The sequence below is a fragment of the Malus domestica genome, chromosome 04 (genome assembly GCF_042453785.1).
Source record: "Malus domestica chromosome 04, GDT2T_hap1".
Lineage (NCBI taxonomy): Eukaryota > Viridiplantae > Streptophyta > Magnoliopsida > Rosales > Rosaceae > Malus > Malus domestica.
Window position 1 is genome coordinate 29,242,602 of NC_091664.1, and position 27,648 is coordinate 29,270,249.

The 27,648-nt window shown below is 36.2% G+C and overlaps 1 protein-coding gene and 1 long non-coding RNA gene across 5 annotated transcripts; both read left to right on the top strand.

The window, feature by feature from the left end:
* The first annotated feature begins 1,695 nt into the window (after nt 1-1,695).
* LOC103412273 (deoxypodophyllotoxin synthase-like) lies at nt 1,696-4,305 on the top strand. Of its 2 annotated transcripts, none has more exons than XM_029098864.2 (3): nt 1,696-2,127; nt 2,348-2,681; nt 3,873-4,305. In XM_029098864.2, exons 1-3 carry the CDS (start codon nt 1,766-1,768, stop codon nt 4,110-4,112), a joined length of 936 nt encoding a protein of 311 aa, XP_028954697.2. In that variant the 5' UTR covers nt 1,696-1,765; the 3' UTR covers nt 4,113-4,305. The 2 variants fall into 2 exon arrangements, with proteins under 2 accessions (XP_028954697.2, XP_028954698.2); XM_029098865.2 differs by having other exon boundaries at nt 3,890-4,305.
* A 6,998-nt stretch (nt 4,306-11,303) lies between these two features.
* LOC139195375 (uncharacterized) lies at nt 11,304-26,444 on the top strand. Of its 3 annotated transcripts, none has more exons than XR_011580220.1 (13): nt 11,304-11,526; nt 11,732-11,813; nt 15,328-15,398; nt 16,601-16,765; nt 16,848-17,007; nt 17,113-17,181; nt 17,880-17,938; nt 18,977-23,503; nt 23,586-23,745; nt 23,851-23,919; nt 24,618-24,676; nt 25,715-25,894; nt 25,993-26,444. It is a non-coding gene; the product is annotated as an uncharacterized lncRNA (long non-coding RNA). The 3 variants fall into 3 exon arrangements; XR_011580219.1 differs by having other exon boundaries at nt 11,305-11,470; XR_011580221.1 differs by lacking the exon at nt 25,993-26,444 and having other exon boundaries at nt 11,305-11,470; nt 24,618-25,780.
* Nucleotides 26,445-27,648: the final 1,204 nt, after the last annotated feature.

The following is a 27,648-nucleotide window of genomic DNA, read 5'->3' on the forward strand; positions in this document are numbered from 1 at the left end:
GATCTACCAGATCACTTAATTTTGACCGTCTATAATAGATCGTGTGGCCAAAATAAATTCTCTCTCTTCAACTCGTCTTCCCTTTTAATTATAGGCTCATATTTCACATTACATGTTATAGGTTCGATTATTGCTGCTCGTGAATTGTATGATGGTAGCCAGAACAAGGCTAAAATGCAGTTGTAAATCTTCTTAGCTCTTGAAAGGATAAATTATCCTGGCAAACCCCTTTTATAAAAAATAAAAAAGAGAAGATAAATTGTTTATGATTACGGTCCTTGTAACGTGCATGAAGTCCTACATTCCTGCTCCAAACTTCTTATTTTAATGCTCGGGAGAAAGCAACAAGCCAACAGCTAATTGTAGGTTTTGGATGATACTAGCGAGTGACAAATTTTTTTTTTTTTTTTTTTGGCATTTTGATTGAGAGCAATCAAACTAGCAAATTCTCCTAAAGAGAGAAATCAAACCAAATTTTAAGACAATTTTTGAAAATTATTAAATAAAAACAAAACAAAAGAATAAAATCATGTCGCCGCTCCACAGCCTTTGGATATCCGGAAGCCATATCACATGATTCACGCATGTAATAGAAATTATCGTGTGGTGAATCATGATGAGCATAAAATTAATTATTCAATAATTTCATATACCTAATACCGTCTCCAACCGAAGGGTCAGGAGGGTCAAAGAACCGACAATAGTTCGAAAACCGTCTTCAACCAAGAGCTAGGCCAAAGGGCTTGTGGGCCCCATCAAAGGGCCAACTGGCTGGCCCAAAGCAACCAGCCAGCCAGCCCCGGGCTGGGCCAGAATTTTCATTATTCCTGTCGGTTATATCTGACAAGAATGGTAGGCCAAAATTTCAAATACAACGGCTAGTTACCGTTGGATTCAATTTTTTTTTTGGGTCAATTTTTTTTTTATGAATTTAATTTGTAGTTTTTACATATAAGTTGTCATTTTTAAATATAAGTTGTAGTTTTAAAATTTAAGTTGTTGTTTTTAAATTTTAAGTTGTTGTAGTTTTTAAATCTAAATAATAAATTATGTTTGGCCCTCAGTTGGAGACAGTTTTTTGTGACAGAGCTAAAATGAGCCATATATCCCTTTGGCCTTCGGTTGGAGATGAAGACAAATATAGCCATATACTGTTCATTAAAATATTAATATATTGGAGAACTAGAGGGTTAAAACGAACTTTCTGACCAGCCTTCGGTTGGAGATGGCCATAAATTGTCATGGCGAACCCCTTTTATAAAAAACAAAAAAAAAAACGAAGATAGATTGTTTATGATTACGGTCCTTGTAACGTGCATGAAGTCCTAATTGTAGGTTTTGGATGATACTAGCAAGTGACTTTATTTATTATTATTTTTTTTGGCATTTTGATTGGAAGTAATCACACTAGCGAACTCTCCTAAAGAGAGAAATCAAACCAAATTCTAAGACAAATTTTCCAAATTATTAAATAGAAACAAAATAAAAAAATAAAATCATATCGCCGTTCCCCATCATTTGAACATCCGAAAGCCATATCACATGATTCACACATGTAATAGAAAATATCGTGTGTCGTGAATCATGATGAGCATAAAACTAATTATTTAATAATTTCATATACCTAATACCGCTGCCCAGCTACTATATATCTATATCCATATATATCTCAACTCCATGCATCCTCATTCGACTCACTTAAACAGTTAAACTCACTCACATTCGCACACACCACGTTAGTGACGATCAGTCGAGGAACTCAAGTATGGGATCGGATTCCGAAACAGCGTCGCTAAAAATTCCTATCATTGATTTCACAAATACTGGCAGTGGCACCACGCCCGACCAAGTAAGACATGCACTTGAAGAGTACGGTTGTTTCGTGGCGGCGTATGACGGAGTTCCGGCTCAACTTGTTGACAAGGTGATGGCCCAGTCGAAGGATCTGTTTGATCTGCCCACAGAAACCAAACTCAGCCACACTGGCGACGACGTACTCCGTGGATATATTGGACCAAGTCCTAGGCTTCCTTACTCCGAGACCTTCGCGATTAGTCATGCTACAAGCTTCCAAGATGTGCAGAATTTCATGAACCTCGTGTGGCCTGCTGGCAAAGATAACTTCTGGTAACATTAATCAAATCAATATATTATCGTTCGTGTTAATTTCTTATCACATATTTTACAGACATTCGCGTGAAACATGTATGTGTATATATATAATTATTTTGGTTCGTTCGTGTATATGTGACATAATATGGTTTTGAATTTGTTTGACTTCTATCTTCGGTTTAATTACTTTTTTTTTAATAATAAATGTGTGTAATATATGCATGTACATGTGCAGTGAAACTACTCACAGTTATGTGAAGTTGATAGAAGAGTTGGGTGAACGGGTGATGCGATTGTTGTTCGAAAGCTATGGTGTTGCAGCGAAGCACTATGAGTCCTTTGCTGCTTTCAATGACCACATTTTTCGATTAATCAAGTATAGAGAAATGAAAGACATCGACATCACTGGTACTAGTGTTTGGTTTCCAAGCCACACCGACGCAAGCTTCATATCAATACTTTTCCAGCACCAAATTGGCGGTTTAGAAATCGAATCCAAGGATGGAACCTTTGTGGGTATTGACGCCTCACCTTGCCACTTCATAGTCTTCGCAGGAGATATGTTGCAGGTAAGCATGAGTTGATTGAAGAATAATGTTAGGGAGATCAAATTTGTAACTCAAATGATGTGTCACAAATAAGAAATAAGCACGTTAATCAACATTTAAGCAATAATTCAATTATCAACATCCATATTATTTGGTTTACAAAACTTGGTTTAGAAATTTGATCTCCCTAACATTATAAGGGCCAAATTAGATATTTCTTTAAAGGGTGTGATATCCACACACTCTTTTTTATTTCTCACACACCTTTCTAATTTTCAACTGTCAGATCAGATGGATTGAAGAAGATCAAATGACAGAAATTAAAAATGGTATATGGATAACACCCCAAATGAAAAAGACTAACGCTACGCTTACCACATTTGTCATATCACATTTGTACAATCTCTCTAATAAAAGTACAGATAACACCCCGAATGAAAAAGACTAACGCTACACTTACCACATTTGTCATATCACATTTGTACAATCTCTCTAATAAAAGTACGGCTCACCAACATATATGAGTTTCATCTCTATTAAAAAGATGATATTAAAGTGATATGGAAAAAGTAGTAAGAGTAATATTTTTGAATAAAAATGACCTATGTGGATGATATCATTATGACATCTATGTAAGAGCTTAGCTCACGAGAACATCCTCTTGAAAAAAGAAAAGAATTTATATGGAAAAGGATCACCACCACATTGCATCCATGTCCAATAATATTGTCATATGCAAGTTTTTCTTCACTTGACAATGTATGATTGGGTCGGAACTTCACATGGCGGTGAATCCATTCCATGTATGTTGCCCTCTTAAAACTGAGTACCAACTAGATCGGTGTGATTGCAAAATATAATTAAAAATAAATAAAAAAGACTATTTACAGATTAATTAAAATGACTGATGGTGAACAATTGGTAACTTTAAAGTTGCTTAAAGTTGTTTTGTAGACTTTTTTTTTGGACATATGATATTCGTTATATTAAGGAGATGAAAGAAGTAGACTAAATCTCATAATAAACTAATAATAATATGATTTAAATTCGCATGTTGTAAACTTTTAATAGACAGAGCAAACTCATATATATACGCTCCTAAACCATGCCCCGCCTTCACACTTCAACATCCTAAATCATGAGTATTAAAACTTATAGCGTATATTATTCATTAATTAATTACAAATGATTGATTAATTTGTTAATAATCAGATTTGGAGTAATAACAGAATAAAAGCTTGCAACCATCGCGTCAGGATTTGGGACGTGAATGTGGAAAGGTGCTCGGTGGGAATTTTCATATTCAACAGGGGAAAGATACAAGTACCAGAAGAAGTAACTGATGAGAAGAACCCATTGTGCTACAAACCATGCGATGGTCTTGGCTATATTGCTTTTGCTTTCTCCAACCTGGATTTGACCGGTCGTGTCAAGGCCTACTGTGGTATCTAATACTAATGCCACCATGAATTGATCTTTATATATGTATTTTCTCCCATGATTAGTAAATAAAAGTTGTGCATGCCATGAGTTATGTGATATAATTGATATTTTACGCCCCACCTTGAACGGACGGGTAACAAATCACCTTGTGTAATTAAGATATTTTGAATTCAAAAAATGAGGCTAATTAATTTGTGTACGATATTTCTTTGTTGAATGATACTTTTGTCTACGCTATAATTGTTCCTTGGTCTTAATTTGGATAATAATAAAGGAAATGTACGGTCCTAATTATAATATTTGTATAATAAAGAAACATTTATCACAATTGAATGGACATAAGTTTTGTACTTCTTTAATTATCTTGTAAATTAAGGGCTAACTTCCGTAAAATGATAGAGGGTTGGGGAGAAAATAGATCTTAAGGGTAAAGTTTAAAACGTAAGCCAACATTTTTTAAATTTTCTATCCATTTAAACATAAATGGATTGTTCATTATTAACTACACGTGGTTTATGCCATTTAGTATTACAAGCTAATAGTACTCCTTTCTACTTGTAAGTGAGAGATCTTATATTTGATTTTCACTAAAAGCAAATTCCCCTTTTATGTAGATAATATCATTTGTTAAAAAAAAATACACTCGATCGGTTTGAAGTCAATACTTATCAAAAGAAACACAACCGTAAATGCATTTATTAAAAACAGTAAAAGAGAAATATCACTTCTTAAAAAAAAAAAATGATGAATAGTTTTATTTAATTTGTTTTCGTTGAGAAGTAATAATTAATCAAAACATGATTTGAGAGACACAACACAAAGTTAGAGTGTTCTAATAAATTAACATTTAGTTGCACTACAAGTAATGTAAGCAAAGGTTAGTATTTCTTTGTCACCAATTAAAGAATAGTTTGCATTGCTTACTTTTTTAGTCACCACAATATCAAAGTAGTGTGGTTTACTCCTTGGGCCACCAGTATCAGTGACAATTGCAGCGCAATTCTTTAACTATTATACATTATTTTTTGCTAAATAAAACAAATAGCAACTCTAGTGATAATATTATCTATATTAACTAGGGCTGGAAAAAAAATCCCAAAAATCCCAAACCAAACCAAAAAAATCCCGATCCCAAACCGAAATTTTCGGTATGGGATTCGTTATTGCATCTCCATTTTTCGGTATTCCCATACCAAACCGAAAAAAAAAAATATATATATATATATTATTTTTTAATTATAAGAGAATTATTTCAACCGTTGATTATTTTGGATTTAATCTGTGCCGTTGATTTGTTTTTAGGTCATATCCAAATGGTACTCTTTCTTTCCTTTCATTTGTTTCCTCCATCCATCGAAGTGATCTGAGTCTAACTGTCTACCACCACCGGCCCTCATCTCTCATCTAGAAGTGATCTGACTGTCTACCACCACCGGCCTACCACCACACAGCCACCGCGCTCTCTCTCTCTCTCTCTCTCTCTCTCTATCCGCTCTACCTCCAAATATTTCGCTCACTTTCGCTCCCGCTCTCTCTCTCTCTAGAAGCCGAAAAATACATTCACCAGTAAGCGCTCTCTCTATCTCCATATCTCTTAGCTAACTCTGGTTAGCAACATTTCTAGGTTTTTGAAATTTTTGCATACTTACAATTTGCCCCGCGATCCTGGGTAATTTTATTCTAGCTCCGTGCCTTCTTCGAATTCTTATTTTCTAAGCTTTATTTTGGCTATTTGGTCCTCCAGCTCTGGTTCTCCGATCATGCATTTACTTAGATTTGTAATTTTTGTTTTGTTTGGGGTTATCATTTTTGGATTTTTTGTATTTTATGTATATGTTTGGATTTTGGTTGATTTTATTGTGCACTGTGAAACTAACAAATTGATGGGAAACTCACTGATTATTCCGTCTAACTAACTTTAAAATTGATGTATATTTTACAGCTGTTGGATATTAATCACTTACTTTCTGATGCAGGATGTTGATCCAAGTATTCGAGCTGAAGTGTGGCCGTTTCTTCTTGGAGTGTAACTGTGTAAGTATTTTCATATCTATGCGATTGCTTTAATGCTTCAAGTTTTGTATGTGTTTTATGAAAATTAGTTAGTATATGATTTTCAAATTTTCACCCTGAACCTACACTACGTACATATTTGCTCTCCTAATTTAGAAACAAGCTGGATTTTATTTGCTTTCTAGTTCAAATACACGATATATGCTCCGATTTTTGAATGCTATGTTGAATGCTCAGATGTTTCTATGTTGAATGCTCAGATTTTTCTATGCTCAAATTATTGATTGGAATTTGGATATATGCTGAACTGTGGTTGTGATATATATTGATGTGCATTGTTATGTTATTTGTTAGGTAGGATAGACGGGTCTAGTAGCCAATCTAGTACACATATGGTCTCGGTATTAGGAAAACGAAAACAAACCCAACCTAGTGGTACCCTTCAACTAGGCACTCCCTCACCTCAAGATTATTTGCATAATGATTATTATGTAGATTCTTGGGAGGATGATCCGGATATGGAGGAGGATATTGCATTAGAACAAATAGAAGAAGAGGGGGAAGAGGGGGGGAAGAGGGGGAAGAGGAGGAAGAGGAAGTAGAAGTAGTGAGACAATTGGATTTGGTACTTAATTTATTTTTATTCATGCATGTGTGGTAGAAATTAAATAGGTAGATGCTATTGTGCATAGATTGGAAAATTGCTTTAAAATAGATTTGTACACAGATTTGACATGTTCTACTTCACTATTGCTACATCTACTCAGTTGCTCATTTAATCCTACAGCAGCAGCTGCTCAAAATTGTTTTTTGTTGAATCAGGTTAAGCCCATATGGGCTATGGGCTGTTGAATTGACTACACAATTGGACATATTCATTACTGGGCTGGGTGGACAAATTCTGGGCATGGCCCAATATTGGCTTTTTGTCCAAAAGCCCAAAACATTTCGGGATTCCCGATTTGTCCCGAAATCCCGAAACTATTTCGGGATTCCCGAAAATTTGGTTTGGGATCGGTATTGAAATTGTGATTCCCAAAAATTTTGGTTTGGAAATCGGGACAAGGGTTTCGGTATGGGATCCCATACTGAACCGCCCCTAATATTAACCACCATGGGATGATTCAATGGTTGGAGATGAATTTCAAGTATGTATTTCACACGACACTTTTTGGTTCGATTTCTAGCGCTAGTGAATCATATGATGGTGGTCATGAGAGACTGAAATGTCTCTGTGAGTCTTCTCGATCCCTGAAAGGGTGGACTGCCGTGGAAAAGCCATTAGCTAATCTCATAAGAAAAAAAAAATGATAATATTATCTATTTTACTAACGATAGATTTGTTTTGTAGAATATCTTTGTTAATTTTGAATTTTGGTAATTAGAGTCGTCAACTTGCAGCGGTCCGTAGTATGTTGAAGCAGTTGGTAGGCAGTTAAAATGTTCCCAGTTTACTCCTTCGTAGGCACAACGAAAGTTGAACTAATTGTTGAACTTTGCAGTGATTTAGTAACATTGTCTTCAGGTTCTAAAACCCAAGGATGAAACTTTTTTCTTTCTCGGCCGTAATTGCTTTGGCGCATAAGTTAGCAGCGCATTCAACACCACCACCACCTCCATTCTACTCACCCAATCGAGCTCAGTTGCGAGTTGACATGCCTGTATTCATAAAAATGACGTATATTCTTTGATTTTCCCTTTCTAAAGAACATGGGCTTGTGTGTAAGTGACAATTGGGTGACGACAATTTTTTTTTTTTTGAACAAATAATATTATTTACACTAAGAGAGATGGAGTAAGCTTAAGCCTCATAATGAGCTAACAGTAATGTGGTTCAAATTCACCTTTGGCGAGAATCGAACCTAAGACCTCTCACTTACAAGTGAAGAGGAATATCAATAGACCATAGTACTAAGTGACGAACATGACATTTTGATGATGAAGAAAAACTGAAATAATTTATGCACGCTTATTTTTTTAGCACCCTATTAATTTATGTTCTTTGAAAAAAATGGGGATGTGAAAATCATTTAGTCTCGAAGAAACATGGTTTTGTTCTTTTGTTTCAATATTATGTTGTTATTTAAAATTTTCAGTGAGTGATGAAGTAAGGCTTGGATGGAGGTGAGGAGTGGAGGAATTGTCGCCAGTGGGACTGCGCGTCTGGCGAGTGGTTTTCCAGTGCTGGCTGTGGTTGGGCTCCTTTTTGGGCCGGGGTTTGTATCACTTATTTTATTTTATAACAAGTCAGCCGCAAATAAAGTTGAAAATAAATGTCTATATTCGTTTAAGGAAAATTAATAAAAAAAGATTTGAAAACTTTGAATTTTAACAATAAGGACAAAATAACGAATAAAGTGAATAGTATCATGATGGACTTTTTAGTATAAAAATATGATTTTTCGTTAAAGCTTGTTAATATTAAAGTTGACACACATGTTGTACGGTAAGGGAGTAGAAATTTATTTTCCTCCAAATTTGCCGCCTCCAGTCTCCTACTACCACTTTTCTCTTTTTCTCCTTTTATAAAGAAATCAAGAAAAAATGTTGACCGACTTAAATGTGATCGTTCATATAGGAGGAAATTGAAGGGAAATTAAATTTTGAGAGAAAAGAATCCTACTCCATACAATAAGTTGAATGTATAAGATTTGAACAACTTTTCTATCAAAAAATCATCCACATATAACATTATAATTGAATTTGGTTTTATAAAGATAGATGATGAGGTCTCTTTTTTCTTACTTTCCGATCCGCTAAGTCTTACTAAACCCTAGTTCATATCAGACTAGGATTGGAAGGATGTAGAATTAATTAGCGAGATATAAAACCTTTTTTTTGTGAGAAACAGAATACAGTCCCATTCCTTGCAGGCTTAGGAAACCTAAGCCTCCTCGACTTAGAATTTAGGGACATAAGCTAGCTATATATATGTACATTACAAGTTACTAGAGTTTGTATACCGATCTCCGTTAACCAATTAAATTCTCCGATCCATATATTATTGGTTGATTGATATCCAATAATCATGCAGCCATCGTCCAGCGAGATATGTATACACCATTTTGATAGCCGGGTGTGGGTGAACGACGATGCATACCACAGAGAGATGATGATTAGGAAGGGGCAGGAAGGCTTGGTTATGATCAGATTAAGGAACTACAAAACAACAGGAAGAGGTTGGATTAACGAAGACGAAGGCTGGCCGATTAACGAAGACGAAGGAGAAGAAGACAACGAAGATGAAGAAGAAGAAGACAACTAAGATGAAGAAGAAGAAGAAGAAGAAACAACTGGTGGTGCACCGATAGTTAGAGGCTTTCGTTTTGTACAACGTGACAGCCCTGAAAAATTAGTAACGGTGAGCCTATGCTCTTTCAAACTAACATATTCAGCAGAGCGCATTGCTAGGGATCTTACAGATCTTCAAGTCCCAGAAGAAGAACAACCAAATATTATCGCCAAAGTGTTTCAGTTGATTGACGAACAGGACGTCGTCCCCTTCCAGACTATTGAAGTCGACATGGAGGACTTCACTGCGCATTTGAGACGCCGTCACCCAGTTGTACCTAGTAGGATTAGTGAGACTAAAATCAAGTATCTTCCTGCAACTAAATCATCCATCGACGGTTTGGAGAAAGTGAGATTACTTGATCTCCAAGGCCTGTTAAAAAAAGGAGCAGCAGCTAATGATACAACGTCGCTGTTCTGCGTTATTTGCACGGAGGGATTTTTCAACGTTGACGGCCAAGGTCATGATCACGTTGATGATGATCAAAGTCCACTACTTGCTCGCATGCCCTGCAAGCACCTTTATCATGGAGACTGCATTGTTCAATGGTTGGAGAGGAGCCATTTGTGTCCCTTGTGCCGATACCCAATGCCAACGACGCCAAGATACCCAATGCCAACGACAAGAAATGCGTTGCAGATGTTGATAGACAACTACACCGATGACATGGACCAAGACTAGCTAGCTAGCGATCTAAAAACTACACTGATACTAAATTATTTTTAATTGATTGATGCCACTATATTGGAATGTTGTTAATGTCGTTAGTTTTTTTCTTTAATTCACATTATTTTTATTATATGGACTTCATAAGATCTCGAGCCTCTGCATTTAAGAAACATGCATGAATTCGCATTCCATAAGATTTGGTTACGGCTGATCATTAAGAAGAACAAGGGAAAGTCTATATGTGTTTAGCGAAATATTACCCTTTTTTTATTTTTATGAAAGTTTAAAATTACTCAGAAAAATAAAGGCCTCTTTAAACTCTCCTCCTCTCAATCGTCATATCAATTTGAGCTCCCGACTCTATACATATATGATTGAACTCTTTATTTTCTTTCACTATAACAATATTGACAAAAGAAAAAAAAACAAGTAAAATAGCATTAAAAGGTGGAATTTACGTTAATCATACAATAATATGGGTCGGTCAAAAGGTTGATAAAATGCCTCACCTTTAAAAACTAGAATTTTATTTATTTATTCGCGATGCTCTACCGTTGGGATGCAACGAGGGCAAAGTCTTGAATTTACCACTACTTAGTCGTTTCCCGATGAACTAACTTTCTAGTTTTGCTAAGTGACCATCTACCACATTGATGGAGAAGAATGTTGTCCTTGCACCACAACGTGGGTTCTAATCCTGTCGACTCCCTAATCCAACAAATCTATCGTATAACAAAAAAAAAATTATGTTGTTGTAGGGAAAAATTTAAAACAAAACTTAAGTCCGGGGCGGGAAGTTGTCTAATCTGTCTTATGTCATATAAATACCCACATATAAGGCCAATTTAAATCATCTGCTCTCTATCTGTTGCACTCATCGCATTGAATAAGTACAATTTCAAGACGATGCCCTGATTTTCAAGAAAACCAAGGAAGATCATGGGGAAGACTTTCGCTTCACCTTTTCGTCATTTTTGAATTGTTTACTCATCCTTTTCGTCATTTTCCTTTTTCCCATTAACCAAACAGTAAAAAATGACGAAAATGATGAGTAAAACAATTCAAAAATGACGAAAAGGTGAAGCAAAAGTCTTCCCCATGATCTTCCTTGGTTTTCTTGAAAATCGGGGCATTGTCTTGAAATTGGACTTATTCAATGCAATGAGTGCAATAGATAGAGAGCAGATGATTGAAATTGGCCTTATATGTGGGTATTTATAGGACAGAAGACAGATTATACAACTTCCCGCCCCGAACTTAAGTTTTGTTTTAAATTTTTCCCTACAGCAACATAATTTTTTTTTTGTTAAACGAAAGATTTGTTGGATTAGGAAGTCGATGGGATTAGAACCTATGCTGTGTTGTGAGGACAACATTCTTCTTCATCAATGTGGTAAAGGGTCACTTAGCAAAACTAGAGTTAGTTCATCGGGAAACAACTAAGTAGTGGTAGATTCAAGACTTACGCATAACCCAAAAAACAGCAAGAATCCCTAAACTTTCCTTTTCGTCCTTTTTGAAAGTTATGGGATTCTTGCTGTTTTTTTAGTTATGCTTGCTTCTTGTTGTTTTTTGGTTATGCGTAATATGAAAGTTCTGGGTAATATGCTCTGTTTCTTGCTGTTTTTTAACTAATCATTGTTACATTTATCAGGAAATCATTTGAAGTATGTAAGGGCAACAAACATGATGGTCCATACTTCGCTTTTTCTAAACGGGAATTCGAAGAGGGAAAGGTATACATTCTCACTCTAATCACATTAGATACTTAACTTGTTTCTGTTTTGTAGACACCAGCAAATACTTGTTTTTGTTTTGTAGAAACTAGTACTTTGCATCCACGGGCTCCACTATTTCATGGTCTATGACGAGGAAGATGACATCACTTGTTCCGATGAGCATGATAACATAATCCACAATCTAGTCATCTTCCTAATCATCGTTGTCTTTGAAGGACTTTAGCAAGGCCAAGGAACCAAGCTGGAGCTGTGCCACAACTTTCCTTTTTGGGATGATCAGAGGTAGACTTGCCTTCAGCTACTTGAGGGTGACTTCTTTTTGGAGGCAATAAACATGTTTGTTTCAGATCCATCTAGAAAAAGCAAAGTCTAAACCATCATGTTTGTGGCCATTACATACTTCCAATGACTTCCTGATAAATGCAACAATGATTAGTCAAAAAACAGCAAGAAACAGGCATATTACCCAGAACTTTCATATTACGCATAACCCAAAAAAATAGCAAGAAATAGGCATAACCCAAAAAACAGCAAGAATCCCTAAACTTTCCTTTTCATCCTTTTTGAAAGTTCTGGGATTCTTTTTTTTTTTTGGGTTATGCCTACTTCCGGCTTTTTTTTGGGTTATGCGTAATATGAAAGTTCTGAGTAATATGCCCTATTTCTTGCTGTTTTTTGACTTATCACTATTGCATTTATCAGGAAATCATTGGAAGTATGTAAGGGCCACAAACATGATGGTCCAGACTTCGCTTTTTCTAGATGGGTCTGAAACAATCATGTTTATTGCCTTCGAAAAGAAGTCACCCTCAAGCAGTTGAAAGCAAGTCTACCTCTGATCATCCGAAAAGGGAAAGCTTGGTTCGCTGGACTTGCTCAAGTCCTACAAAGACAACGATAATGAGGAAGATTAATAGATTTTATCGAGCAAAGTCAAAAGTTTCTAAAAGTTTTGCCCAACATGATAACATAATCCACAATCTAGTCAAACTAATAAGTTTAGCCTATTGCATTCAGGAACTGAACTTCTCTCTAACCACAGAACACCAGACTTAGGACCAACTTGTAATAGTCTAATAGATACAAATACAAAGACTATGTGTGTTATTAAGGAACCAATTTTGAAAAACATGAGCAAACCTCATTCCCGTGTAATTGACAGTTAGTACTATAGTCTAGTGGTATTCGTTTTCACTTATAAGTGAGAGGTCTTAGGTTCGATTCTTGCCAAATGCGAATTTAAACCACATTATTGCTAGTCCATTGTGAGGCTAAGCCCGTCCCCTCCCCGTTAGTGTAGATAATATCATTTGTTCAAAAAAAAAAAAAAAAAACTAACTCAAAAACAGGTTTTGAATCACAAATTCAAATTTCTTGTTTGGTAGTCCATTTTGCAAAACTTGAACTCAAAATAACTCAAATTCAAAGCTTTATATGTTTAAATCATAATTCATGTATGTTTAAAGAAGAAATGAAAAATTTGTGACCAACTTAAAGGTAGGTCACAAATTCATGACTTTTATATTTTAAACTCATCAATTTTGCCTTCTACCGACTAATCAATTGTTTTTTGTTTCCCAATTATGTTATAATTTCTACTAATTTGTTCGCGTGGCACATCTGTGAAGCACACGTGTTAAAGTTTCAAAAACTATAAAAACAAAAAAAAAAGTGAAAACTTTAAAAATAAAAAATTTAAACAGAAAAAAAAAAAGTTGAAAAGAATAGTAAAAACATGAAAATGCAGCCACCAAACACTTAATCACTCACCCACTTGTACCTAAAACCTCCGGCCAAACACCCACTCCCTACACCCATTCCCACATCTCCGCCACCAACTCCTCCCCTTCTACACTCCGTCGACTTCTCCATCGTCTTCGCTAGAATCCAAGTCGACGTTGGTCACGGTTTTTTTTTCTTAATAAGAATTTCGAAAACTTTCTCGAATTGGCTTCAAATCATAACCAAAATCTTGTTTAAACTCTCTAATATTACTCAATGATTGTTAAAGATATGTGAATAGCCTCAATTTGATTCTCCAACAAGATATCTAAAAAAAAAATGCATCGAGTAAAATCTTCTAAGTTCATTGGGATCGACTTCTCTATTAAATAAGCACATATAATTAAAATTGAAATTAGATTTATAAAGTCCATAATAAGGTCTTCAATCCCCTACCATCATTTTTTTCTCAAATACAAACTATGGTACATCTAGGCTGGGTTCGGTTTAAATCGGTTCGGTTTTTTGTTAAAATCAAAATCGAACCGAAATTTCGATTTGGTTCTTTTTTTTTTAATTTTGATTTTTTTTATTTCCCAAAAAATGAAAAAAAAATTGAAATATGAAATTTTATCATCTCCAATACAATCATAACATAAGTCGAGAGACCCACCCATCGAGGACAACATTTCAATTAGATTCTTCTAATTGACAACATAAGCATTGCCATAGGAACAACAAAAACCACTAAAAATAAATAACTAAAAACCCCAAAACACAAATCACAACAACAATTATATTCATTTAGCTGAAATTTAAATAACTAACAACCACAAAACACAAAAATCGAACAAAATCTGCAAACTGGCTTACTCTTTTTCTTTGGGGTTTCACTCGGCAAGTGTGGGCAAAGTTTAGGGTTTGCAGGACTTGTGGGCTGCTATTGATGCAGCAAAATACGAAGAGGGGGAAAAAGAAGAGGATGATTAGAGAGCAAAACAGAATGCAGGTCCGGTTGGGGAGAAAAAAAAAGGAGAAATAATAGGTTAGGGTTTAGAGTTTCTAAAGGCTTTTTTTAATATTTTGGGCTTAAAATTTGGCAACATATTGGGCTTACAAATTGGGTTTAGAAAATAATACCCAAAACAGATAATTAAATAAAAATAATAATAAAATAATAAAAATTAATTCGGTTCGGTTTCTAGACCACTGAAACCGAAACCGAACCCAAAGAATTCGGTTCGGTTTTTTCGGTCTCGATTTGGTATTCAGTTCGGTTTTTTTCGATTTTTTTAACCCACCTCTAGGTACGTTTATGTCTTTGTGCTACGTTCGATATTAAACGTACCAATATTATTTTGGTACATTTGGTTATAGATGGGGCCATTTTGATTTTCATAAGGAAACGCACGATATTATTTTGCTAAAGATTGTTTTATCATTTTTTCCGATTTTAGTTTGCTGTATTCGTTAAAAGTAAGAAAACTACATCAGTACATTAGTTTGCTGATTGTGTTTTTTGGCATGGGTCCGTGTACAATTTTCATTTTTTCTTGTGTATGTATTTCTCATTTTTGTCAAAATTTAAATTCTATGATTATCCATAATATTAGTCATAATAAATAAGATTTAACCCCACGTAAAATGGGGATAAATGCAGCGCCGGAGCCATGAAAGACCACTGACTTCTTCTTTTTTCGCACATAAATGTTTAGCGCTATGCGTATGATTTTGAAGGTTTTTTTTTAGGCTCAAGATACCAATTGACATTTTTACTTTTCTTTCGTAGAGTTTGATTTGAGGTTGGTGACTCCTATCAAGATACCAAATGATGTGTGATGTGCCACCAATAAGAAATAAGTACGTTAATCAGCACTGAAATAATAATCTAATTATCAACATTCACATTATTTGGTTTACAAAACTTGATTTAGAAATTTGGTCTCCCTAGCATTATATGGGTCAAATTAGATATTTCCTTAAAGGGGTGTGATATCCACACATTCATTTTTACTTCTCACACACCCTTCTAATTTTCAGCTGTCGGATCGGATGGATTGAAGAAGATCAAATAACAGAAATTAAAAGGGGTGTGTGATAAGTAAAAATGGATGTGTGGATAACACCCCAATTGAAAGAGACTAATGCTACACTTACCCATTTTTCATATCACATGTGTACAATCTCTCTAATAAAATTACGGCCCACCAACATATGTGAGTTTCATATCTATTAGAAAGATGATATTAATGTGATATGGAAAATGTAGTAAGAGTAATATTTTTGAATGAAAAATGACCTACGTGGATGATATCATTATGACATCCATGTAAACAATAGCTTAGCTCACGAGAACATCCTCTAAAAAAGGAGAAGAATTTATATGGAATAGGTTCACCACCACATTAAGTCCATGTCCAATGATATTGTCGTATGCAAGTTTTTCTTCACTTGGCAATGTATGATTGGGTTGGAACTTCACTTGACGGTGAATCCATTCCATGTATATTGCTCTCTTGAAACTGAGTACTAACTAACCTCATCGGTGCGACTGCAAAATATAATTAAAAAATAAAAAAGACAATTTACAGATTAATTAAAAGCACTGATGGTGAACAATTGGTAACTTTAAAGTTTCCTAATGTTGTTTTGCAGACTTTTTTTTTTTTTAGACATATGATTTTTTTTTTTGACATACAATAATAGTTATACTAAGGATGAAAAAAATAGATTAAACCTCATAATAAACTAATAATAATGTGGTTCAAATTCGCATGTTGCAAACTTGTATATATACGCTCCTAAACCATGCCCCGCCTTCACACTTCATGTCACAGCCCGTCCCGGAATTATTAATTCCGAGGACGTGAGATGACCAATGTGACCTTAAACGGGATTAAGGTGTGTAAATGTATGACATTTGTTTTACTTTAAGATCCTAAACTAGGGTTAGATTTATATTTGTATGTGTTAATTTGTGCTTGGACTTAGGTAGGGCCTCCTACCCTGAATTCCCTCCCTAAAACCCGTAACCTTTCTTCTCTCTTCTTCTTTCATTCCAGACTCTCTCTCTCTCTCTTATTCTTTTCTGAAAACTCTCTCATTCTCTCTCTTACTCTCGAACTCACGGCAACCACCAAGAACCACCACAATCTTGTACCAACGTTCCATTTAAGACCACCATCGTGATCCTGGGGACTTCACGAGCACGGGGATACCAATTTCAGGTGAGTTTCACTTCGAAAACCCTAGTTCTAAAGTTGCCGTGAGATGACACTGTTCATGAGCTTTGAATTGGTTACGTTTTAGGCTAAAACAAGATCACAGCGAGTTTAGTAAGGTCCCAAGGAAGCTCGGAGTGCTTCGTTGGAAGTTTTTGGACGTAAGAACACGGAGATCGACAAGTTCAAAGTTTGGCCGGAGCTTTCGAGGCGTTTTCCGGAAAATCCCCGGCGAGTTAGGAGTCGAGGTAGGTATCAATCTCTTCGTCTCGTTAATTACTACAACTTTCCTTTTTGTTTCACTCAATTTCGTTGAGTATTGAAGAAGTTATACTCATTTGAAAAATACCCAGTTTCCGGCGACCTCCGAGGCTTTCGAGGCAGTTTCCGGCCAAACCACGGCGAACTAGGTGTTGTGCAAGGTACCATTCTCTTTGTCTCTTCAAGGGCTACAACTTTTGTTTTTGAATCACTTGATTTAGTTGAGAAATGACAAAGTTATGGCAATTTGAAAAACTGCCCGGAAAACGGCCGCCGGAAAAACCAGTCCGGCGACCCAAGGAAGAAGAAGGTGCTACAGTAAAAATAAAAAATAAAAATAAAATTATTTTAAAAATATGTCGACGTCCGTGACGTCGAGTAGATCACTGTGGTATATTCATATACCTAAATTGAACACCGTATGAGAAAGTTATTGAGGATTGTTGGTTAGGTGTTCAAATAACGTTTTATAGTTTTCACATTTAGGTGAAAATGTGAATTGATGATCCGACCGTTGGATCGTCACCAAACTTTGATACGTTGTAATACGTAATATTTGAGGATTATTGGAACTTACGGATTGGGAATCCGAGTTACGGATCTTCCGGAATTGGAATTGTAAGTCCATAATATAAAATGTTAACCGTCACTTAGTTTTGGAAATTGACGGAGATCCGACCGTTGGATGGTAATGAAATTTTAGGATGTTGTCCTAGAGGTATAATGTGGACCTCTGGAAGTTATGGATTTAAAATCTGAGTGGCAGATCTTCCGGATCGATCAACGTAGTGACGTATTTTATATAAGTTATGTATTCTATCGATATGAATTCTGAGCCTGGATTTGATTACTATTCTAGGCGGCGATCGTCATGACGCCTTGATGTGTGGTGCTAGGGAGTTGTTGGACGAACTCCAGGTGAGTGGGCAGTTTTGTTTTCCGTATATATATATACTTGACGTTTCCCAGAAATTGAATTGAAATGAAAATATGTTTAAAATGAAATGCATATGAGTTATGTGGAAAAACGGGAAGTGAAATACCATGCATAGAATTGATATGAAAAGTATATAGAAATGTGAGTTGAAATGCCATGCATGAATTAATATATGATGCATATGTATGAATTGGTGCGGTGGACGCACATGTAAGAATTGATTTATGATGCATATGTATGAATTGGTGCGGTGGACGCACAGGTAAGAATTGATTTATGATGCATATGTATGAATTGGTGCGGTGGACGCACAGGTAAGAATTGATTTATGATGCATATGTATGAAATGGTGCGGTGGACGCACAGATGAGTATTTAATTACTGTTATGATGATGATGATATATATTGAGCTCAAATCCTGCACCATGGTTTAGTGCTTATAGTATTCACCGCATCGCACGCTCGCCTTGGATCCAAGTAGATGCTAGTCGTACAGTCCACGCGGAGTGGGTACGACAGACCAGTCGCGAGAGTGTTAGTGAGATTCCGACTGGTGGGTGACCTTAGATTATGTGCACAGATGATTTATGAGAAGCACTAGAGCGTAACTTGCGTGCAGAAGGCCGGACGGGTCACAGAGGTGACTCCGGTAGAGTGATAATGATAGATTTTGAGCTCTAGGTTCAACCGTACAGGGCTATTAGAGGGCCTACGGTTGATTACTTTTTTGCACCTGATATGATTATGTTGATGCATTCATACCTTATTACTGTTGAGATGATGTGGCATGGCATAATTAATATGAGAAATGTTGAGATGATGTGGCATGGCATAATTGTTATGAAAATGTTGAGTTAACGACTTGAAGTCTTGAGAATATATATGTATATTTATATTTTACATTTCTGGGAAAGTATACAGGTTTTACGGAGAGGGGTTACAACGTTTTGAGAAATGTTTGGATTTGGAAAAAGAATTGTTTTACTGACCCACTCAATTTTGGTTTTGCGCCCCTCCAGGTTCAGGAATCACAAATGTGTGGTGACTACGAGGAATTCGACGGTGTTCTGACAGATTGGACAAAATTAGGACTCACCTTCGGGTGTATCAACTTATAAATTGTATCTTAAAGCTTCCGTACTGTGCAAATGGTTACGTCACTCTCACGTGACGGCCAGCATGCCCTCCTTCGGGACGGGGTGTGTCAGTTGGTATCAGAGCATGGTTGCAATCTTGGACATCTTGAGAAGTCCTAGTGAATTCTGTCAGAACTACACCGCCTCGTAGCAAGCCACGTAGTTAGAGGAACTTAGTCTCCCTGATTTAGCGGTTTAGGGGGAAACTATTACTATGGTGATTCAGTCTATTGTCTAAAGGGACATTTTAAGATGGGTAATGAGTTGAACTTGAATCACCTTATGAAATGATGAACCTGAGAGAGCGAAGTAACGGTTTAACCATTTGGAAAAGATGTTTCAGGTTATGCAAGTCAAAGGAAATTTCCTTCTGACAAGGGGTCGAGACGACTACCTGGTTTTGGTTATGAATTTGTATCCTGGTGGAAACAGGAGTATGAATTGTTGTCACCAGAGGAATCAGTCGATTGAGAATTGTTTAAGGACTTGTTTAAAGGAAAAGTTTATCCCTCCGGCATTTATCGATGGTAGTAAACAAGAGTTTACAAATATGAGACAAGGAAGGTGATGATCGAGGGATATTATAGAAAGTTTTCAGACTTGCCTCGTTCCATCCAGATATGGTTGTTAATTTGGTGGAGGTGTTATGTTGTTTTAAGCTGGGTGGCAAAAAGGGAAGTGGTATTTTGGGTGACCACTATCCATTATACTTCTTACCAGGAATATACGAGATGCTGTTGAGTCTTGAGGACTCTGAGAACATGATCAACGAGAATAAAGAAGAATAAGAAATGAATGGGAATTTAAAAGAAGACGATAAAGTTAATGATTCGTCTTATCAAGGATATAGAAAGATTCAGAGCTTCGAAAGAAGTGAAGCTAGAGTTAATTCTTCCAGCTGAGGTTTTAATGTCGCTGGTCAGAGTAAAAGTGATGGATATACTGGTAATCCCAGATATTTGAGACAAGGTGTCTCGAGTAAAGGAAATGTACTTTGTGCAGCAGGTACAAAATTAACACTTTGGGAAGTGTGAAATTAATGCATGTGTTTATGTGAACAGATGGGACACAGAATTGTGAATCGTCCCTAGAATCAGTTGTACTCAACAATTTTCCATGATATCATAGTGTCGATTCAGCAGAGTTATGGACTTAGTAGTTTGGTCGGATTGACCGTGAGTACAAAGAGATTTGATGAGTTATATGTTCAGCTGTACAGACCATGAGAAGTGGATTCGACTGACACATGAGAAATTGGTGAGTTATAGGCTCGGCCGTACCGACCACGCGGAGTGGATCCGGCCGACGTACTATTGAGATAAGAGTTGAATCAGTCGTATTGATCATTCTAGTTGACTTCGGCTGATATATTTCTTATTATGTATGTTATTACCTTGAGAGTAGTAAATAAATGTAGTTGAGATGAGTGTATGTATTTTGCATTGAGTGACAAAATAGTAATGTTATATCTTTGAGAGTGGTTGCCTACTTATCGAGACAACGATGATTTATCAGTATTGCGGGCTGCAGACCGTAATATTAATAACTCATTCGTGGATTCGTTAAGCAAGCAAACCGGTAGATTATTTTACGTTAGTATTGTACTTATTTGGAATGCTTAATAATAATAGAATATATATTGTATCAGTTAATTCTGTTCCATTAGATTGGTTGGTTATAATTGTGACAAGACGAAATGTTATGGGAAACCAGTACTTTCCATCGATCTGGATGAACAGAGATTACTTTTGTAAGTATGCAAAATGGATTGAGTCAGGCTGTTATTTATGCTGTGAGAGCAAAGAGATTGTTTTCGAAAGGCTGTCAAAAATACTTAGCTCATGTGGTGCTAAATGATGTTGTTTGGAGTAGTGTGAATAATGTCGAAAGAGTTAGACTTTTCTTGATGTCTTCCTTGAAAGTATACCTGGATTGCCTTCAGGCAGAGATATGAGGTTCATTATTGATTTGTTGCCAGGTATAAATTTATATTGGAGATTGGTTCAGGATGAGTTAAGGGAATTGGAAATTCAGTTGAGAGAATTGGTTGATAAAAGTTTTATTCAACCTAGTACAACACTTTTGAGGAGCCCAGTTTGTTGGTGAGGAAGAAAAATGGATCTTGAGACTGTTCATTGATTATAGACAATGGAGTCGGGTAACGATTGAGAACCGTTATCCATGGTGATGTACTGATGTTTATTTAACCAGCTCAGAAGTAAATTGCGAAGATTCAAAGATTGAATTGAGATCTGGTTACTACCAATTGAATATTTTAAGTGACGTTGATCATAAGATGGTTTTCTGGACTTGTTATAGTCTTTATGAAGTTTGGTGATGCTATATGGATACTCATGCTGTTTTATGAGTTGATGGATGAAGTATTCCAATAATGCCTTGATAAATTGATATCATTTTCATTGACGATATTCTGGTATACTCTAAGCTAGAGCAGAGCATGTAAATGTATTAAGTCGATGAAGCAAAGATTGAGAGAACGTTGGTTGTATGCTAAGTTTAGCAAAGGCTAAAGTTAAACGAATCAAGTGGCATTCTGAGAATTGTTATATATTCTTAAGGTATTCAAGTGAATCCTTAAAAGATAGCAGAAATTGAGAAATTGGAACAACCACAAGCCATAATTGAGATTCGGAAATTCTTAACTTATCAGGCTATTTTGGATGGTTGTGAAAGAATTTTTAGTCATTGTTTTGTCATTGATGAGACTGTTGAGAAAGGAGGTTATGTATGAGTGGGAAGGAAATTGTGAGCAAAGGATTCAACAACTGAAGTATTTCCTCACTCATGCACGTATTTTAGTAATCCCAGAGAATAATGGTAATCATAAATTTTTAGTGATGTTTCTTGAATGGTATTGGATGCATGTTGATGCAAATGTTAGGGTGATTGCATACGTTTCACGATAAATGGAACCTCATGAGATGAATTACCCTACGGGTGACTTGGAAGTCATGATTACCATTCTTGCTGTGAAGTTATGAAGGCATTATATTTGGTAAGAATGCAAGATTTTTACGAATCCAAAAAGTCTTCAATATCCATTACTTGGAAGGATTTTGATATGAGGCAGCGAAAATGAATTGTATTGCTTAATGAACATGATTGTACGATCAGGGTGATCGTAAAGTTTGTTCTAGCTCAAGCACTTGGCGAGAAGACTACAGTAAGATTAATGTCTGGCACGTTTGCCAAGATTATCTTCTTGTGGATTGGAAATCAACTGAAGTAAAGTTGAGAATTGGAGATCGAGAAGAAGCTCTACTTGCTAATTTTCAAGTTAGGCCTGTTTGGTAAGGTCGTACTCGAGACTCAAATGGTATATGGATACAAGCAAACGAAAACGTATGTGCCTAATGCTGAGGATTTAAAGCAAGCAAATTTGGATGAAGTACATTGTTTAGCTTCTGCAATATTCCGGAAGTAATAAGATTTATTATACCATCCGACGTTGTATCGGTCAGCAGATTGAGGCAGAAAGAGATTAACCTTTGGATTGAGATAATTATTTTCTGTTTCGCAATGGAAATGGAAAGATATTACTTTGGATTATGTGTACAAGCTTCCTTGTACACAAGATGGTTATGATCGAATTTGAAGTGATAGTTGGTCAATGTACCAAGTTAGTACAATTACTCCAGTGCTGAGTAATAACTTTTTCCCAGACAGGGCAACGGTACTTAATGTATTTTGTGTTCGATGCGTTGTCGCTAGGTGGCAGAGTCGTCACATGAGATTCTAGTGCAACTATTGAGAATTAAATTGGATTCGACTTGATAAGGAACCAAGGACGACTTTGGATTGGAAAAAAGAAGGTCCTAAGAATTAAGACAGAGTAAGTAGTAAAAGCTTTGTGAAGGAAATCATTCAGTAGAAAATTACATGGGAGACAGAAGAACGGATGAGAGTTATGTATCCGAGACTATTTTATGAGTTTTGATGTTCTGGTTGGTGATTGGAATTTCGGGGACGAAATTCTATAAGGAGGGGAGATTGTCACAGCCCGTCCCGGAATTATTAATTCCGAGGACGTGAGATGACCAATGTGACCTTAAACGGGATTAAGGTGTGTAAATGTATGACATTTGTTTTACTTTAAGATCCTAAACTAGGGTTAGATTTATATTTGTATGTGTTAATTTGTGCTTGGACTTAGGTAGGGCCTCCTACCCTGAATTCCCTCCCTAAAACCCGTAACCTTTCTTCTCTCTTCTTCTTTCATTCCAGACTCTCTCTCTCTCTCTTATTCTTTTCTGAAAACTCTCTCATTCTCTCTCTTACTCTCGAACTCACGGCAACCACCAAGAACCACCACAATCTTGTACCAACGTTCCATTTAAGACCACCATCGTGATCCTGGGGACTTCACGAGCACGGGGATACCAATTTCAGGTGAGTTTCACTTCGAAAACCCTAGTTCTAAAGTTGCCGTGAGATGACACTGTTCATGAGCTTTGAATTGGTTACGTTTTAGGCTAAAACAAGATCACAGCGAGTTTAGTAAGGTCCCAAGGAAGCTCGGAGTGCTTCGTTGGAAGTTTTTGGACGTAAGAACACGGAGATCGACAAGTTCAAAGTTTGGCCGGAGCTTTCGAGGCGTTTTCCGGAAAATCCCCGGCGAGTTAGGAGTCGAGGTAGGTATCAATCTCTTCGTCTCGTTAATTACTACAACTTTCCTTTTTGTTTCACTCAATTTCGTTGAGTATTGAAGAAGTTATACTCATTTGAAAAATACCCAGTTTCCGGCGACCTCCGAGGCTTTCGAGGCAGTTTCCGGCCAAACCACGGCGAACTAGGTGTTGTGCAAGGTACCATTCTCTTTGTCTCTTCAAGGGCTACAACTTTTGTTTTTGAATCACTTGATTTAGTTGAGAAATGACAAAGTTATGGCAATTTGAAAAACTGCCCGGAAAACGGCCGCCGGAAAAACCAGTCCGGCGACCCAAGGAAGAAGAAGGTGCTACAGTAAAAATAAAAAATAAAAATAAAATTATTTTAAAAATATGTCGACGTCCGTGACGTCGAGTAGATCACTGTGGTATATTCATATACCTAAATTGAACACCGTATGAGAAAGTTATTGAGGATTGTTGGTTAGGTGTTCAAATAACGTTTTATAGTTTTCACATTTAGGTGAAAATGTGAATTGATGATCCGACCGTTGGATCGTCACCAAACTTTGATACGTTGTAATACGTAATATTTGAGGATTATTGGAACTTACGGATTGGGAATCCGAGTTACGGATCTTCCGGAATTGGAATTGTAAGTCCATAATATAAAATGTTAACCGTCACTTAGTTTTGGAAATTGACGGAGATCCGACCGTTGGATGGTAATGAAATTTTAGGATGTTGTCCTAGAGGTATAATGTGGACCTCTGGAAGTTATGGATTTAAAATCTGAGTGGCAGATCTTCCGGATCGATCAACGTAGTGACGTATTTTATATAAGTTATGTATTCTATCGATATGAATTCTGAGCCTGGATTTGATTACTATTCTAGGCGGCGATCGTCATGACGCCTTGATGTGTGGTGCTAGGGAGTTGTTGGACGAACTCCAGGTGAGTGGGCAGTTTTGTTTTCCGTATATATATATACTTGACGTTTCCCAGAAATTGAATTGAAATGAAAATATGTTTAAAATGAAATGCATATGAGTTATGTGGAAAAACGGGAAGTGAAATACCATGCATAGAATTGATATGAAAAGTATATAGAAATGTGAGTTGAAATGCCATGCATGAATTAATATATGATGCATATGTATGAATTGGTGCGGTGGACGCACATGTAAGAATTGATTTATGATGCATATGTATGAATTGGTGCGGTGGACGCACAGGTAAGAATTGATTTATGATGCATATGTATGAATTGGTGCGGTGGACGCACAGGTAAGAATTGATTTATGATGCATATGTATGAAATGGTGCGGTGGACGCACAGATGAGTATTTAATTACTGTTATGATGATGATGATATATATTGAGCTCAAATCCTGCACCATGGTTTAGTGCTTATAGTATTCACCGCATCGCACGCTCGCCTTGGATCCAAGTAGATGCTAGTCGTACAGTCCACGCGGAGTGGGTACGACAGACCAGTCGCGAGAGTGTTAGTGAGATTCCGACTGGTGGGTGACCTTAGATTATGTGCACAGATGATTTATGAGAAGCACTAGAGCGTAACTTGCGTGCAGAAGGCCGGACGGGTCACAGAGGTGACTCCGGTAGAGTGATAATGATAGATTTTGAGCTCTAGGTTCAACCGTACAGGGCTATTAGAGGGCCTACGGTTGATTACTTTTTTGCACCTGATATGATTATGTTGATGCATTCATACCTTATTACTGTTGAGATGATGTGGCATGGCATAATTAATATGAGAAATGTTGAGATGATGTGGCATGGCATAATTGTTATGAAAATGTTGAGTTAACGACTTGAAGTCTTGAGAATATATATGTATATTTATATTTTACATTTCTGGGAAAGTATACAGGTTTTACGGAGAGGGGTTACAACGTTTTGAGAAATGTTTGGATTTGGAAAAAGAATTGTTTTACTGACCCACTCAATTTTGGTTTTGCGCCCCTCCAGGTTCAGGAATCACAAATGTGTGGTGACTACGAGGAATTCGACGGTGTTCTGACAGATTGGACAAAATTAGGACTCACCTTCGGGTGTATCAACTTATAAATTGTATCTTAAAGCTTCCGTACTGTGCAAATGGTTACGTCACTCTCACGTGACGGCCAGCATGCCCTCCTTCGGGACGGGGTGTGTCACTTCAACACCTAAATCATGAGTATTAAAACTTATAGCGTATATTATTCATTAATTAATTACAAATGATTGATTAATTTGTTAATAATCAGATTTGGAGCAACGACAAAATAAAAGCTTGCAGCCATCGCGTCAGGATTTGGGACGTGAATGTAGAAAGGTGCTCAGTGGGAATTTTCATATTCAACAGGGGAACCATACAAGTACCAGAAGAAGTGACCGATGAGAAGCACCCATTGTGTTACGGGTAAGGATAGACAATTGTTATGGCGGGCGGGTAAAAATGGTTAATTTATTCATAACCGTATATGCTCATACCTGCATAACCGTTTACCCATTGGGTAATTGCCTAAACGGTTATACACATACTCATACCCATAACCGTTTATAAACGATTAACCATACCCATAACCGCATACCTATTTAACCGTAACCATTTAATACCCGTTTACTCATTTATTCTTTTTAACCCGTTTACTCATTTATTCTTTTTAACCCGTTTATCTTTTTTTTTTTTACCATTACCCTTTTTCACCCGTCTACATGTTTTTTAACAACTTGAAAATTAAAAAAAAATTGTCATAATTTTTTTTTTACAATTAAACACGGTTATAGGTACATTCCTCATACATTTCCATATTTTAAATTTTTAAGTCTTTATACCATTCCAATAATTGAAATAATAGTTTACGGACGATATTTTTAACTGTTATCAATGAAGGTAAATATAATATTTGCTAAGTATTATTGGGTTACAAAAATTGTTAGAAGATATTTATGTCAAAGCATTTCTTTCAATTTCACGGTTACCCGTAAGGAATTTAAATTAATTTGGCCAATTCTTTGATGATAAGAATCATCATTCCTGTAATAGTGTTATTGAGAGAAGGACCGATGAATTCCTTGCTAATTTATTGAGTGCTAAGTATTATTGGATCAAGAACATGACTTGTGTTAGTTTTACATATATAAAATAAATGGCTAAACGGTTATCCATTTATAACCGCGGTTAATATCCATAACCGTCCATTTAAATTTCACGGGTAAACGGTTATACCCATAACCATTTATTTATTTAAACGGTTACCCATAACAGTAACCGTTTAATTTAAATGGGCAGGTAACCGTGATTATTCATAACCAATGGGTATTTGCTCATCCCTAATTACAAGCCATGTGATGGTCTTGGCTATACTACTTTTGCTTTCTCCAACCTAGATATGACCGATCGTATCAAGGCCTACTGTGGTATCTAATCACCATGAATTGATCTTTATACATGTATTTTCTCCCATGATTAGTAAATAAGAGTTGTGCATGCCAGGAGTTATGTGGTACAATTGATATTTTATGCCCCCACCCTGAACAGACGGGTAACAAATCACCTTGTGTAATCAAGATATTTTGGATTCAATAAATGAGACTAATTAATTTGTGTACGATATTTCTTTGTTGAATGATACTTCTGTCTGTGCTATAGTTGTTCCTTGGTCTTAATTTAGATAATAATAAAGAAAATGTACGGTCCTAATTATAATATTTGTATAATAAAGAAACATTAATCACAATTGAATGGACATAAGTTTTGTACTTCTTTAATTATCTTGTAAATTAAGGGCTAACTTCCGTAAATGATAGAGGGTTGGAGAGAAAATAGATCTTAAGGGTAAAGTTGAAAACATAAGCCAACCTTTTTTTAATTTTCTATCCATTTAAACATAAATGGATTGTTCATTATTAACCACACG